Raw genomic sequence first — 14,610 nt, forward strand, 5'->3', positions numbered from 1 at the left:
CACTTTTTTTCTTAAAATTATACATGCATGTGTGTGTATTTATGTATACAGAATTATTATACACAGTATACACACACATATGATGTAAACTTTTATTCTGCAAATGCCTAGTTGTTATGCAGCCCTAGAAATTAATTTTGTGTCATTATAATTAAAACATACGAGTGCACAAAATGATAAACTTACTTTATTTAAACAAAGACAACTACTAATAATTATACAATGCACTACGAACATAAAAAAATAAGATGGACAAAGAGAGCCGAGCAGAAAAGCTGTGCATGTGTTGTTCATACACGAGTGTCTGTTTATTTCTCAAAGATAATCTTCCTCGTCCTCCTCTTCAGTCCAGGATGAGTCTTCATCACTAGGAAAATGCACCAGTGAGGAGTCTGAATCTGAGGAGTCTGCGAGCACGGAGCTGTCGCTTGGTAAAGATGTATCACTGCTGCTGTCATCGTGGATCACAACTACGGCTGGAGTCGCGACTGCTGGCTGACCTGAGAAGACAGAAACACATCGCTACACCTTAGTAGACATTTAATAACTGTATATGGGTGCATTTCTGGAGCTTTAAAAAATGGGGCACTATCTAATGCCATTATAAAGGTGAAAAGAGCCAGGATATTATTTAATATTACTCTGATTGTGTGTGTATATGGGTATGATTTGCTACACAGATTTTTATTTCTTTGATTAGTGACCTATATAAATAATTAAAATGATCCCAAAAATTAAACCTTGCTATATTTTGTCGATCGCGTGACCTCACTCTCTCGGTCCATAAGACGTGCGACAGACAGAAGGTAATGTGATGAATGCTACACACCTCTCACCTTTTCGTTCACTGATCAATGCCAGGCGTCGCTCTCTCATATCAGTGCTCAGATTCTCCACCATGCGATCGATGCAGTTGTCCAGAACCAGAGATCGGGTTTGAGACGTGATGGTCTGCCAGCACATTGGACATTTGTCTTTACGGTTTCTCCACTGTCCGATACAGTGCTGACAGAAGCTATGGGCGCAGTTTAATGTCACAGCCTGAAAGGATCACAGATGGTTGAAGGTTAACGTACTGTGCATCTTAAAGGAACACGCCCACATTTTGGGAATTTAGCTTATTCACCGTATCCCCCAGAGTTAGATAAGTCCATACATACCTCTCTCATCTCCGTGCGTGCTGTAACTCTGTCTGACGCAGCCCCCGCTAGCTTAGCTTAGCACAAAGACTGGAAATGCATGGCTCCAGCTAGTATACTGCTCCCAATAAGTGACAAAATAACGCGATCATTTTCCTATTTATGTGTTGTGATTTGTATAGTCAAACCGTGTACAAATAACAAGGTGATATGAGACACAGCGATCTTTTAACAGTATACATACTGAGAACTATATTCTCTGAAGACGAAGCACTGCCGCATGGGCGGAGTGATTTGCACAACTCTGACCGAATTCTCTGCTGCTCACCAGGGGCTTCTCGTGTGCTGCGAGCAGATCACTCCGCCCATGCGGCAGTGCTTCGTCTTCAGAGAATATAGTTCTCAGTATGTATACTGTTAAAAGATCGCTGTGTCTCATATCACCTTGTTATTTGTACACGGTTTGACTATACAAATCACAACACATAAATAGGAAAATGATCGCGTTATTTTGTCACTTATTGGGAGCAGTATACTAGCTGGAGCCATGCATTTCCAGTCTTTGTGCTAAGCTAAGCTAGCGGGGGCTGCGTCAGACAGAGTTACAGCACGCACGGAGATGAGAGAGGTATGTATGGACTTATCTAACTCTGGGGGATACGGTGAATAAGCTAAATTCCCAAAATGTGGGCGTGTTCCTTTAAAGTGCTTGGAAAGATTTCATACGCAACAGTGCAGGTGCTGCTTTTGATTTTCTACATAAACTCATCCTACATTATGTAATGAGCATTCTGTGAAAATATAACCTAGATATCTTAAATATTGACTAAGTAAGATCATGTCAAATATTTCAGTGGATTATATATATCGGATGATATGATAGATTACCTCAATGAAGAGCTCTGAACAGATACTACACTGAAGTTCACTCTCCAGGACTTCTGTCATCTGGGACACGACCTCATCTTTCTGTGCTTTGGCCTTCTCTTTTTCTTCCTGTGTGTAAATATGCAAGAAAAATGGCATTGAAAAATAAATGTCTTAATAATGTGAGGTTTTTGATCAGGATCACTACAAAATAAGACCAAAATATTGACCAAAAATTAGATCTCTGTTATTTTAGGGTGAATGTCGGTATTTGATAAACATTTTTTCTATTAAGTGGAATGAATGTTTAGATGCAAAGCATCATTTAAGATGTCACAATCACCTTATCAGCATATGATAAAAATAAATGTAAAAAAATCTTATTTTCCTCCCTGTTTGCACACTGGTTGGAAAGCTTACATCTGACCTTACTGTGGGTTCACACCAGATGCGAGTTCAACGTTTTGCGGAAGTAGATTACATAAAAAGTCAATGCAAAGACGCAATCATGCGCTTCCTCGCGTGAGGCGATGCGAATGATGCGATATGGGCGGCGCGTTTGCAGGGAAGACACAAGCTATTCGCCTCAAACGTGTCTATTCAACTCCAGCTAAAAATTTGCATGACACGAAGTTAGTAATCTAGAGCGAGTAACGTGATGTCCTGCGTTTGGTGTGTTTATTTAGCTTTAGGGTCATATCAGTCTGTAATATAAATGGTATTGTCTCATTACATATCCCGCTGGGAAAAATTGTGACCTGTGCTGGCAAATGGGCACCATCAGCAATCCCAATGCCTTAAAATTAATAGTTGTTGAACATCGAAAATGATCTTTATTAGTATGCTGTTTAAGAGGTGCTTATCTAATACAATGATGCACATTCGCGTCTGACATTTTGGTTTCTACACAACTGATATATACTGTAGATTCATTTACTTTAATGTTCTAACACCAGGGGTTGGCGGTATAAAGAAACCCTGTGACACCACACCACTATGTCCAGTTCATCTGGGTTTCTGCTTTCACTGCCACAGGGGTGTTTGACTGATCTGCCTATGACATCAAAAGCTGTGCCCTATTTTGAAGGCTCCTCCGAAGGGTGCATGCATGCCAAGACCGACTGCATCACAGCAGTGTGACTGAAAGCTAGTAAGGCCATCCGAATTCAAAAGCTGCTTAAAATGCAAAATGTGTCAAGCCTTTCCTCTCCTTTCCTAAGCTATCCTGAGATTTATTCTGCATCTGTAATAGCTGGATATAACTTTGAAATAAATATAAGACTATTTGAGGTCCACGTCCTTTGGAGGATCCATCCTTCAAACTGGGATGCAGCTAAAGTATCATGAAAGCGAATCGAAATCAGTCCTTTCACGATAGTTTGAAAATATGTGGAATGCAACATCGGTCCTGTCACATCGATTTCTATGACATTGGAGGTGAAGACTAGAACTTCCATCATTCAACACTCTTTAAAAGCATCGTCAAGCTGCGGCTGTTGGTGTTGTTTAGCGACCTCTAGAGGTGAAAATTACATAGTGATAATTTCCCAAACAGGCTTTAGATTAATTAAGGACTAGGCCTTAGATACATTAGGATATTTAAGTAGTTTTTACAAAAAATACCTTACAAAAAAACAATACTGGTGTGCATCTTGAGACAAAACAAATGGCACTGATATAAAGTGAGGAAAATAAGTATTTGAACACCCTGCCATTTCGCAAGTTATCCCACTTAGAAATCATGGAGAGGTGTGACATTGTCATCGTAGGTGCATGTCCACTGCGAGACACATAATCAAAAAAAAAAAAAAAAAAAAAAACAGAAATCACAATATATGATTTTTTTTAACTATTTATTTGTATGATACAGCTGTAAATAAGTATTTGAACACCTGTCTATCAGCTAGAATTCTGACCCTCAAAGACCTGTTAGTCTGCCTTTAAAATGTCCACCTCCACTCCATTTATTATCCTAAATTAGATGCACTTGTTTGAGGTCATTTGCTGCATAAAGACACCTGTCCACCCCATATAATCAGTAAGAATCCAACTACTAACATGGCCAATAGGGCTGTAGCTACAACCAAAACAAATAACGCATAACGAAAATTATGTGGCTGTAAAATGATCAAGCATTTGACTTTTATTTCTAAAAAAAAAAAAAAAAACAGAGGGATTGATTCCAACTCCAACATTTTGCTCCAAAACTAAATTATTAAAAATTATTGTTGCGTGGCTACTTAAAAGTTTAAGCATATGTGATGCATTGCCGCGATTTATCTGAATGGTGCTTGAGAGAGAGACGAGGGTGCGTGCGTGTGAAGGGGTTGAACGTGAATACGTTTACTACTTAAAAACATCAAAGCTAAACATCATATCTAGTCAAACCGGATCACGGCATCGCTACAAATACAGTATAGGCTATGTTACCTTGTTTCAGCGATGCTTTGGTGAAACAGCAGTGGATGTTTTCGGTTCAGATGCTGAATGTAATGTAATGATAAGAATGTAATGATCCCAAACTTTAGACATTCTTTGCCCTTTATGGACATCTTTACTCTCCGCCATCGCGCCAAATAAATTCAAAATGTATCACACGCTATGGTGAGCTTCCTGAATATTGAACAACGCCAGTCCGTGTGAATCAGATTCCTGTGCATATAGTGCGCGTCATAGGAATTTAACGAGGCAGAATTTTTGCTTCAAGGAATTTTTGTAATCGAGTAAATCGAGTAACTCAATGAATCGTTTCAGCCCTAATGGCCAAGACCAAAGAGCTGTCCAAAGACACTAGAGAAAAAATTTTACACTTCCACAAGGCTGGAAAGGGCTACGGGGAAAATGCCAAGCAGCTTGGTACCTTAATACTGCACTGTATTAAGGAGAGGATGACCGGAGCCATGTATTGCGAGATTTTGGGGAACAACCCCCTTCCCTCAGTTAGCATTGAATATGGGTCAAGGCTGGGTCTTCCAACATGACAATGACCCGAAACACACAGCCAGGATAACCAAGGAGTGCCTCAGTAAGAAGCATATCAAGGTTGTGGCGTGGCCTAGCCAGTCTCCAGACCTAAACACAATAGAGAATCTTTGGAGGGGGCTCAAACTCCGTGTTTCTCAGCGACAGGCTGAGAAGATCTGTGATCTAGAGAAGATCTGTGTGGAGGAGTGGGCCAAAATCCCTCCTACAGTGTGTGCAAACCTGGTGAAAAACTACAGGAAACATTTGACCTCTGTAATTGCAAACAAAGGCTACTGTACCAAATATTAACATTGATTTTCTCAGGTGTTCAAATACTTTTTTGCAGCTGTATCATACAAATAAATAGTTAGAAAATGATACATTGTGAAGATTTTGTCTCTCACAGTGGACATGCACCTACAATGACAATTTCAGACCCCTCCATGATTTCTAAGTGGGAGAACTTGCAAAATAGCAGGGTGTTCAAATACTTATTTTCCTCAAGGTATTTTTAGAAATGCGAGTTGAAGCTGTTTTCAGTTATGACAGGTCAAACATGCTTTTTAGTCAGGGACTAAGTTTAAACCCCGCCCAGGAAACTTCCCCATTGTGCCTTTAATAGAAGAACCTTTCCTGGTCTTCACACGTCACGTAAGCAGTGCTGATATGATATGATATAGCAAAATCTATAATAATGGCAAATTTCTAGTCAAATGGTACATAATGTGAAATCTGTCAGCTATATCTCATCCTAATGACTGGATTTGATAAGCTGACATACCTTTGTAACTTCCAGCTCTTTATCTTTGGCCTGAAGAACCTCTTTGAATCCTTCTCGAGCATGCATGAGCTCATTGATAACTTTCCGGTGCTGCCAAAAACAGGACAACATTTAGAATTACCTGTTAATAAAACTAAAAAGATATAAGATCATGTGGTCAGTGTCTCTTACCTCTGTTAACGCCGCCTCAAGTTGTTTCTTCAGGCCCTCCTCATTGTGTTGAGCTTTCTCAAACTTGGGAAAACAAAACGACACAAATTATGTAGATAAATCATGTTAACACGTCTCATAGCAGGATTTATAAAGTTCAGACATCAGCGTAGTGAAGTTTGCCTTAGCTAAAATGACAAGTGAATCTGCACCATAAAACTACAAAGTCCCCAAAATCAGCAGTTTTTGTCAGTTCCTCACCTCCAGGCGTCGTTCCTCCTCACAAAATGATTTCTCCAAGCTCTCTATGCGTTGAAGCGCTTGATCTCGCTGTGCCTTTAGCTGACCCCGCATCAATTCCAGCTGCGCCTGCAATTCCTGCTTCTCCCGCTCTCGCTCCGGATTGTCCAGCTGTTGGCGTTCCAGCTCAGCCGCACGTTTTTGTGTGTCACCCACTCGGCTCTTCAGCACCATGAGGTTCTGATTGTAGCGATGTACCGCAGCAAGCTGCTGGCTGCTTTCATTGCAACCGCTCGAACTTCCAGCTTTTTCACTGGATCTGTCCGGTTCCTCCAAAAGCCTAGACGTGCATTTCTCAGTTACTCTGCGTGCGGCAGGCGGGCAGGGCTGCGCGCGCGACTTATCGGGTTCAGAACACCGGTACAGCTTGAAATTGGAGTGCTGCATCGGGCCAGATTCCGACTCGTCTCCATCGAACTTCCGCTTAGAGTTTTTGAGTTTCGGGCCTGTGGACGCTGAACTGGATTCTTTGGCACTATTTCCAGACAGGAACGATTTCACTTCGTTGAAGCTGCGGTTGACAAGGATGTAATCAAACTCTATGGGGTTACCATCCAGAGGTACCCCGAATCTCACGGAATCCCCCTGCTGGAGTAAACAGGGCTGGCCGGAAGCAATCCGAATCCCATTCACCCACACGCCATTCAGACTCTGCGGTTATAAAGACGAGCAAAAAAATTCACAACACAATGAAATTAAACAACAAAGCAGAATATAAGAATTTTGTATCGGGGCCCACAGATGTTCCCACAGTGCTCTCCTGTCTCAACATAGACAGACAAAAAGACGAACAAACATGGTACATGTGACCCTGTCTGTAAAATCCAGGCTATAGTCTTATAATCTGAGATTAGTAGGGTGTAACAATACATCAATATGGTTTGATTCCACACATAACATACTAATATTATGTAAAATAATTTTGTTTTATATGTTATAGATTTTGGTTGCATTTGTGCATTTTTCAAAATGTAACCGCTTGACTAGTGTAGTGGCAAAAAGTCTTTGCTTGAATCTTCATAAGAAAACCTTCCAGGTGCCAAACAAAGATTACTTTATTCACTCGAGCCAACAAAGTGAGACAATCAACAAACCCCTCAAAGAGGTCCTCAAACATCATCTGCCCTCCCAACATCTGACTCCAATTTTATACAGTAAGATCAAACACTTCGTATCTGAGATGACGTACACTCTTCTCATTGGTCTTGGCCTAGCAAAATTAATTTATTTGTTTGATTCAGCAAAAGAGCAGCTAAACTTTTTCTCATATCTAAAATGACAGAATCTGCTTATCGGTTCTCTTGGCTTTGGCCTACCTAGCACAACTAACTTATTGTTAATATAGCGAAGTACAGCGAAACGACTTCTCAAATGTAAAATTACAAACTCTGTTTATTGCTTCAATTGGCCTTTCTGCAGTGCGGTAGGACATAATATATTTGTGGAAACAATGCATAATAACTCCCTTATCAATAATATAGTCAGTATCAGTAATAAAAGCATAATCAATAATGAGACTGAATATATTTTCGTGGAAATAATAAATGCATAACCCATAATAAAACCAATGAAACCCATCAAACAAAAACTACCATACTAGGCACGCAATATTAAATTAATTGTATGGAATCGTAATTGCATCAAAGAACAAGGTTCCCAAGTCTTAGTTAACTTCAAATTCAAGGACCTTTCAAGGACTTTCCAGATCCAATACCCTCAAATTGAAGGACTAAATGTGGGGACAGATTTCAAGTAAGAGCAAGGTTACATCGTGTTACCTTTAAAGATACATTGTTACAGTTCCCATTCAAGGGAACTCGCGCTGCGTCACAGCGGTGACACTTTGGGGATGCCTCCAGGGGTAAGTGCATCTGAATGTGTATATCAAATTTAACCAATGGTGAGGCTTTACGACAAAGACAGTGTGACGCGGGAGTTAGGAAGTATATCGCTATCTGAAATATTGCCAAAGACGGCATTACAGGGACGCAGGAAGTATATCAAGGGAGACGCACGTCTCGTTCCCTTTTCAGGGAACAACAGTTACATACTAACCCGAGATGTTTTCATGTTTCAAACACAACTATGCAAAAAAGCATTTTTGTATGAATCTTCATTCACATACAGAAGATAAAAGCATTTAAAGCGAACAGTTTAGCACGTGTGCTTAAAAAGTCTAGAATTTTAATAATATTATCCTACACTACACAAGAAATAATATGGATTTTTTTCCCAGAAAACTTCTTGCATAAAATAGATTCAAGCACTTTCAATGACCTGTATCTATGTATGTATATCTTCAAAATCTTCCCAGGGCCTTGAATTATTTCCCCCAGATTCACAAACTTTCAAGGATTTCAAGGACCCGCCAGAACCCTGAAAGAAACATTTGATGCAAAAATCGCATCACTGGTGGAGATAACCGAAACTATTTCGTACACCCCTAGAGATTAGGAGCATCAGTTTGATTTTAATCTTTGACATCATCTTACTCAGTCAATATTAAAGATTTCAAGATTACATTTTCACAGAATGATCTTTACATTACGTAAGATGGTTCTGTGTTAAAACAGTAAATCACAAAAACAGACTTTAGCTGGGTTTTCACAGGCAGGGATGCACACTGAGAGACAGACAGATAGACAGACAGACAGACACCTGCTCCACCTTATTGTCGGTCACTGTCCACTGTCTGTCATCATTCTGCTTGAATACGGCGTGATTTCTGGAGATCATCAGCGGACAGCTGGCTGACAGGATCTGATGGGTCACATTTAATCCACGACCAACAGAAACCTGAGAAAATACGACTCATGTTTAGCTCATGAAACCAACAACAGTAGTAAATGCAAACACATGTCAATCACTTTTGCTTTTTGATTGTGGTCTCAATTCAGTTCACATTTAATACAGTTCAGTAAAAATGTCCAAACGATGCAGTCTAAGTGATAATGTTAAGAGCTGTAGAGCTCCATCATTAATGCTAAATCCATGCTTTTTTGATTTAGATTTTCCTTTATTCACAGTTATACGAGCTCATTACATGTCTGACATCATTTAAGGGCGTTATTATTGCGTTATGATATCTGTATGTGTGCATAAAGAGATAAATAAAGACAGACGTGCACCTCTGAGTCCTCAGACAAATGTAGCCAGTCACAGTCTCTCCCCACCCGCTGTAAACACCACACTTTATCTTTCGCGCAGCTCTCTTCCTCTGTATTTAATAACGAAGGAGCTTCTTCTGTCTGCTTCTCCATCATTTCAGCTCCATGACAAAAGTTAAACCGAATATTATTGTTGCGTGATCTCCGCCATCCGAGTTTTCGCAAGAGCTTCTTCTGCCCCACAGTACGGCGCCCGTCACGTGACACTCAGCGGAGCCTCTGATTGGCTGCGTGTTTCGGTGGTTGACAGAGATGAATTTTAAAACATTTTTTTCTATTTTAAATGTACTCATTTTAACTAGTGGTAACTAAAATTAAAATAAATATCCCTCCTATTTAAAAATAAAAACCTTACAGAATCATGAAGAGATGTGATTGGCCAATGATAACCAGCCGTCGGTTCTGGCTAGAAGAGATACAGCTACGGCCAAATCTCGCGAGATGTTTGGTTTAGGAATAGGTTTCGGGGCTGGTAGGATTATGATGGAAAACAGTGGTTCTGGCTAGATAGGGTACAGCTTCGGCATAATCTCGTGAAATGTTGGGTTTATGGTTAGGTCTGGAAGTAGGATTAGGATGATTTAAGAGCTCCTCCTGCGAGAATTCACGGGATTTTGGCCGTAACTGTATCCCTTCTAGCCACACGAATGATTCTATTTCTGTGGTGTGTATTTAAGAGGTTTTGCACCAGCTAGCGACCTCTAGTGATGTAACTCGAATTTGGGATGGCCACTTTTACCTAATACTTTGCACATCAAAGTCGCTACTCTGATAACTATCATTAGAAATATTCTAATAAAAAAATTATGTTATATCATTGAGACAAAAATGACACAATATATCATTGTTCAAGCTCCAGTTTTATATGCCAATTAATATTACAGAATTATGCATATGAAACACACACAAACAGAAAGTCAGTTAAGAAACAATTAAAAATCCCTAAACATTTTTAAATGATTTTTCTTTCATAATTCCCAAAATTAAACAGCAAACAAAAATGAATATTTTATATTTTTTGATTGAACAACAGAGTTGGTCCACCAGTGCACATTTTACACTTCGTAAGTGTCTGTCAATATGCCCTAAACCCATGACTAATGCATTTTTGGCTCAAAGCTTCATACATACAGTATGATTATGGCTTGTACAAAGATACCATCACCATTTGTTTATTTAAAACTAAAGTCATTACCCGTACAAATAAAAAATAATTCTTAAGGCAAACAATCTCTCTTGCTCTCATACAGGAATATTCCCAGGCGCAGTTTTCTCTCAATAAATGCAGGCTTTTCAAAAAAAATTCACAAAAGAATAAAGTTTGGCAAATTTGAGCAAGTCAGCTTTTCCTTCCGGAAGACATGACGGAAATCACTGACAGGAACCAAAAAGGAAATGAACATCCCTTCCCTATAAGAAAATGAGCTAAAGAAGAATAATGCCAACTTTTGTACCGTCAGAATTTCCCAAAGCAAAGCACACAGGTGAATATCTTTGGCTCAACATCAAGGTTGTAAATCTTACATTTGTCAACTTGCTAAATTCCACCAATGCTAATCGTTTTGCAGTGACCCCAGCTTCCCCCAAAACGCTGAGCTTTTTGGTTAGGAAAACAAAGAAGACCCTCGCTGATAAGTCCTAGTACTGATAGGTACATTCCTCAATGCCAATGAAAATAGTTCATATCTAAACTTTGTGAACACATCTGTGGTCATACATTTTTTATATTTTTCTTGAGTAAGTTATTACCACAATGTAAGGCAGAAAAAATGAATAAGGCAAAGTGGCGACAGCAAAGCAGAAACGCAAAGTATGCAAATACCCATATGGAAATGACTGAACAGGTTTTTTCTAAGGCACAATAAAATTCAGCACTGATCCAATGAAGTCACACATCCATATAAACCACCACAACAGACCAACAAAAATAAGGCACAAAACAAACCATCAGTTTTGATTCAGGAAATGCTGGGAATGGAAGACAAAAGAAATAAATGTTACACTTAAAATATTGGGAAGACTTTACAATAATGTTATAGCTAACATGAACTAACAATGAACAAAACTTCAAAGCTTTACCAAATATGAATAAGTGTTTTGCTCATTGTAAGTTAATGTTAGCTAATGCGTTTACTAATGTTAACAAATACAATCTTATTGTAAAGTGTTAACAAATGATTGTTGTTAAAGGTGTTCATAGCTGGCTATAAGACACAAATACGACAAACAATAAACATTGGTCTGCATATTATTTCATGGACAGTTAATGGTTTGTAATGAAGCATATTTCAAGGAAAAGGCCTGTTAAACGACCGCAGCGCATAAAATGTAACTTTTACAAACTCACAAAAGTGTGTTGAAGACAAAACTTCTAAAACAAACAAAAAAAACAGAACAATCTCAGTAAAATCAAGTGAATAGTAAAATAGTTTTTTTCTGCATTTGCATAAATCAAATTTTTTCACCCCAAAATCAACACAAACAAAATGAAACGGTAAGAAATTATATTTTGCATAAAGAAAATTGTTTCTTTCAGAGATTATTTTCATGACTTTTAATAAACACTCTCTCTTATTCTAACCTTAGCATTGAAAAATCAACAATGGTACAATAATTTTGCATCTCAGTAGTATTTGTTGTATTGCTTTTATACACCGACAGCATGGAAATCTATTAAGAATCATTACTAAAATAGTAATACAAAAAAACATAACTGTCATGAAAATTACGTCATGAATGTATGTTTTGATTTTGGGGTGAAATATGACCTGGGCACGCACTCTTTAAAATAAAGGTGCTTAAAAGGTTCTTCACAGTGATGCCATAGTAAAACCATTTTTGGTTTCTCATAAGAGCCGTTCAGTCAAAGGTTCTTTAAAGAGCCATTTCTTTCTTTATATAATCTGATGAAAACTTTTGTGAAACAGAGGTTCTTTGGATGGCATCGTGAAGCACCCTTATTGTGTTTTAATGAGACTCACACTCACTGCTCACACACATACACAAATAGTCATTACAACTCATTTTCCTATATTTGCTAAAAGTGAAACTTTAACCCGCAGGACGTAACCCTGATATTCTAAATGGCACTTGTGTTTCAAAGAGAAATTTCGTCTCAGAGTCGACTTGCGTAGTTGATGCAAAGCGTGTGGTCACGTACGTCCCCCCATCCACCGTTCTTCATGTGAGGTTGATGCTCCACCGGCCCTTGTTCCGTCAGACTCAGCGTTGAAGGAAACAGCGCAGATTCGGCTTCTCTGAGGGCTTCGTCCACCCTCCGCTGAGCCTCCTCTGGCCGGCAGGCCTCTTTCTGATGCAGGCCGCAATCCCCCGTGTGAAGAACACGGCTTCCTTGAGCCACGAGAACCTTAAGAGGCTTGGAGATGCACGTACCCGAGAGGTTCTGAAGGGTCCAGTCCCAATTATAATCATCATAGACGCAGAATTCCTTGTTGCACCCCATCAGCTTGTAGTAGAGCTCTCTGGAGATGCCCATTCCTATGTTATGTTTGGTTGACAGCCAGCCTGCTGTCTCGGTTTTGGTAGAAAGCTCTCGAAACCCTGACAAGCCTTTATGGTTGCCCAGCGCGAGGACGTCACAGTCCCCGCAGCTGGTCTTCCTATGTTCGACCATAGACTTGAAGTAGTGATGAAAATCAGGAAGAAGGTAGTTGTCTTCCTCGATGAAGACCACGAATCCCTTGTATCCCTGGAGAACCTTGACCCGTTCGAACACAAAATGTAGCTTCCACCACCAGTGGTGTTTGGTTTGGGTGATGGACGCTTCCCTGTAGTGTCCGTACGAGTCTGGATGCTCTGCGTTCAAGCAGCCGGTTCTGAGAGCTTCCTCTTTGGCCGCGTCTCTCGGACAATCGTTGGGATCCTGTCCTGGGAATTCGCTGGGATACAGTTGCGTGCTGTAGGGGAAATATATCTGCAGTACCTTACAGAAGGTGATTTCCTTGACCATGTTGGAAATTTCCTCCGAGAAATAATCGTGACTGAATATCACGAGCGCTTTGTGGATGCCCTCAACTTTTTGGAGAGAGCGTATGAGCATTTGAAGGTAAGCCGGTCTGTTGTGCACCTGTACGACGATGGCCATCTCTGGCTCGAAGGGGAAGTGCTCTCCATTCTGAATCAACTGCTTGTAGTTGCTGTCATAGACTGAAGTACGCATACTAAGGATGGTGCCAAACTCAAATTTATTCAGACCCTCTGCCTGTGTTGCCTCTTTTCTAGTTTCCTCCCTACTTCCATCATTAGTCCCGAATGTAACATAAAACAACACTAAAAACACAAGGAGGACGACGAGGAGCACAATAAAGTTTTTTTTTAACAGACGGAATCTCATTTTTTTTCACTGTTGATTTAGATGTTTGATGTGCTGTGAGGTGTGTGTTTAAATCCGGGCATTTCCACAACGGATCCGTCCGGACATTCAGCATCTGTCAAGAGAAGTTCAGCTGTGAGTTTATCAGTCATAATGTCACACAGACGCGCGCAAAACGCGACGCGCCGACCGAAGCGCGCGATACACCGAGTGTTTGCGTTAAATGTAGCAGTTTGTAAAGTGCAAACTACTCACCAGATGAAAGTGTCATGTGCGGCAAAGTTAAAACCAGGAAGAGAAACAGATGAGAAAGTGAGGAGGTCTTTACTGCTGACGTGTACGTACAGGCAAAATGAACGCACGCGCTCGCTCCTCCTTCCTTCACTCATACATACACAACGGGCATAACACACGTCACACAACACACAACACACACCCACACACACTGACAGAAACTAAATACAAAGAATCTTACATAAATCGTTTACTACCTCTGTATTGTTTGGCTTTTTATTGTTTAAATGGTTGCCTTCCTTCTCTACTTTTATTGTATACGTCATCCATGATTTTGGAACTGTTTAAAGTTGTACTTGTTTATACTTGCTGCAATAAAAAAAACCCGAGGCAAACTTATAAAGGAAACAACAAAAGTTGACAAAGTGCATATAAGAAAAAAAAATAAATGAATATAATGCAACACACAGCAGCACACAATAGTGATCATTAACTCAAAACACACACAACACTAAACAAACACAGTTAATATATATTTTACGTTATTTTAAAAAAAATATGAATTGTTAAAAAAATAATTTAATTCATATATAGTTTATTAATTTTTTATTTTAATTGTATAGTGTATTTATACATTTGATTATCACACTGTATGTTTTATAGTTTGTAATTTAA

At 39.5% G+C, this 14,610-nt stretch overlaps 2 protein-coding genes across 3 annotated transcripts; both read right to left on the minus strand.

The window, feature by feature from the left end:
- Positions 1-171: 171 nt before the first annotated feature.
- Positions 172-9,585, minus strand: rnf8 (ring finger protein 8, E3 ubiquitin protein ligase). 2 transcript variants are annotated; one of them, XM_055186019.2, is made up of 8 exons: positions 9,330-9,585; positions 8,869-8,997; positions 6,163-6,852; positions 5,923-5,985; positions 5,752-5,841; positions 2,028-2,135; positions 837-1,041; positions 172-500 (listed from the first exon to the last, which is right to left on the minus strand). In XM_055186019.2, exons 1-8 carry the CDS (start codon positions 9,462-9,464, stop codon positions 316-318), a joined length of 1,605 nt encoding a protein of 534 aa, XP_055041994.2. In that variant the 5' UTR covers positions 9,465-9,585; the 3' UTR covers positions 172-315. The 2 variants fall into 2 exon arrangements, with proteins under 2 accessions (XP_055041994.2, XP_055041995.2); XM_055186020.2 differs by having other exon boundaries at positions 830-1,041.
- A 626-nt stretch (positions 9,586-10,211) lies between these two features.
- si:ch73-91k6.2 (alpha-1,6-mannosyl-glycoprotein 2-beta-N-acetylglucosaminyltransferase) lies at positions 10,212-14,103 on the minus strand. Its single transcript, XM_055186021.2, has 2 exons — positions 13,957-14,103; positions 10,212-13,816 (listed from the first exon to the last, which is right to left on the minus strand). The coding sequence occupies exon 2, from the start codon at positions 13,720-13,722 to the stop codon at positions 12,484-12,486; it is 1,239 nt and encodes a 412-aa protein (XP_055041996.1). The 5' UTR covers positions 13,723-13,816; positions 13,957-14,103; the 3' UTR covers positions 10,212-12,483.
- Positions 14,104-14,610: the final 507 nt, after the last annotated feature.

This window comes from Misgurnus anguillicaudatus, chromosome 18 (genome assembly GCF_027580225.2).
Source record: "Misgurnus anguillicaudatus chromosome 18, ASM2758022v2, whole genome shotgun sequence".
NCBI classification, from domain to species: Eukaryota; Metazoa; Chordata; class Actinopteri; order Cypriniformes; family Cobitidae; genus Misgurnus; species Misgurnus anguillicaudatus.

What these genes read in the sequence shown, in the direction of transcription:
- rnf8 (XM_055186019.2), bottom strand. Translation starts at nt 9,464, where the DNA reads ATGATGGAGAAGCAGACAGAAGAAGCTCCTTCGTTATTAAATACAGAG. An exon ending in ATTTGTCTGAGGACTCAGAG is followed by an intron (nt 8,998 to 9,329) that starts GTGCACGTCTGT and finishes GTATTTTCTCAG; the next exon opens with GTTTCTGTTGGTCGTGGATT. An exon ending in GTTCAGAGCTCTTCATTGAG is followed by an intron (nt 1,042 to 2,027) that starts GTAATCTATCAT and finishes TGATCCTTTCAG; the next exon opens with GCTGTGACATTAAACTGCGC.
- si:ch73-91k6.2 (XM_055186021.2), bottom strand. Translation starts at nt 13,722, where the DNA reads ATGAGATTCCGTCTGTTAAAAAAAAACTTTATTGTGCTCCTCGTCGTC.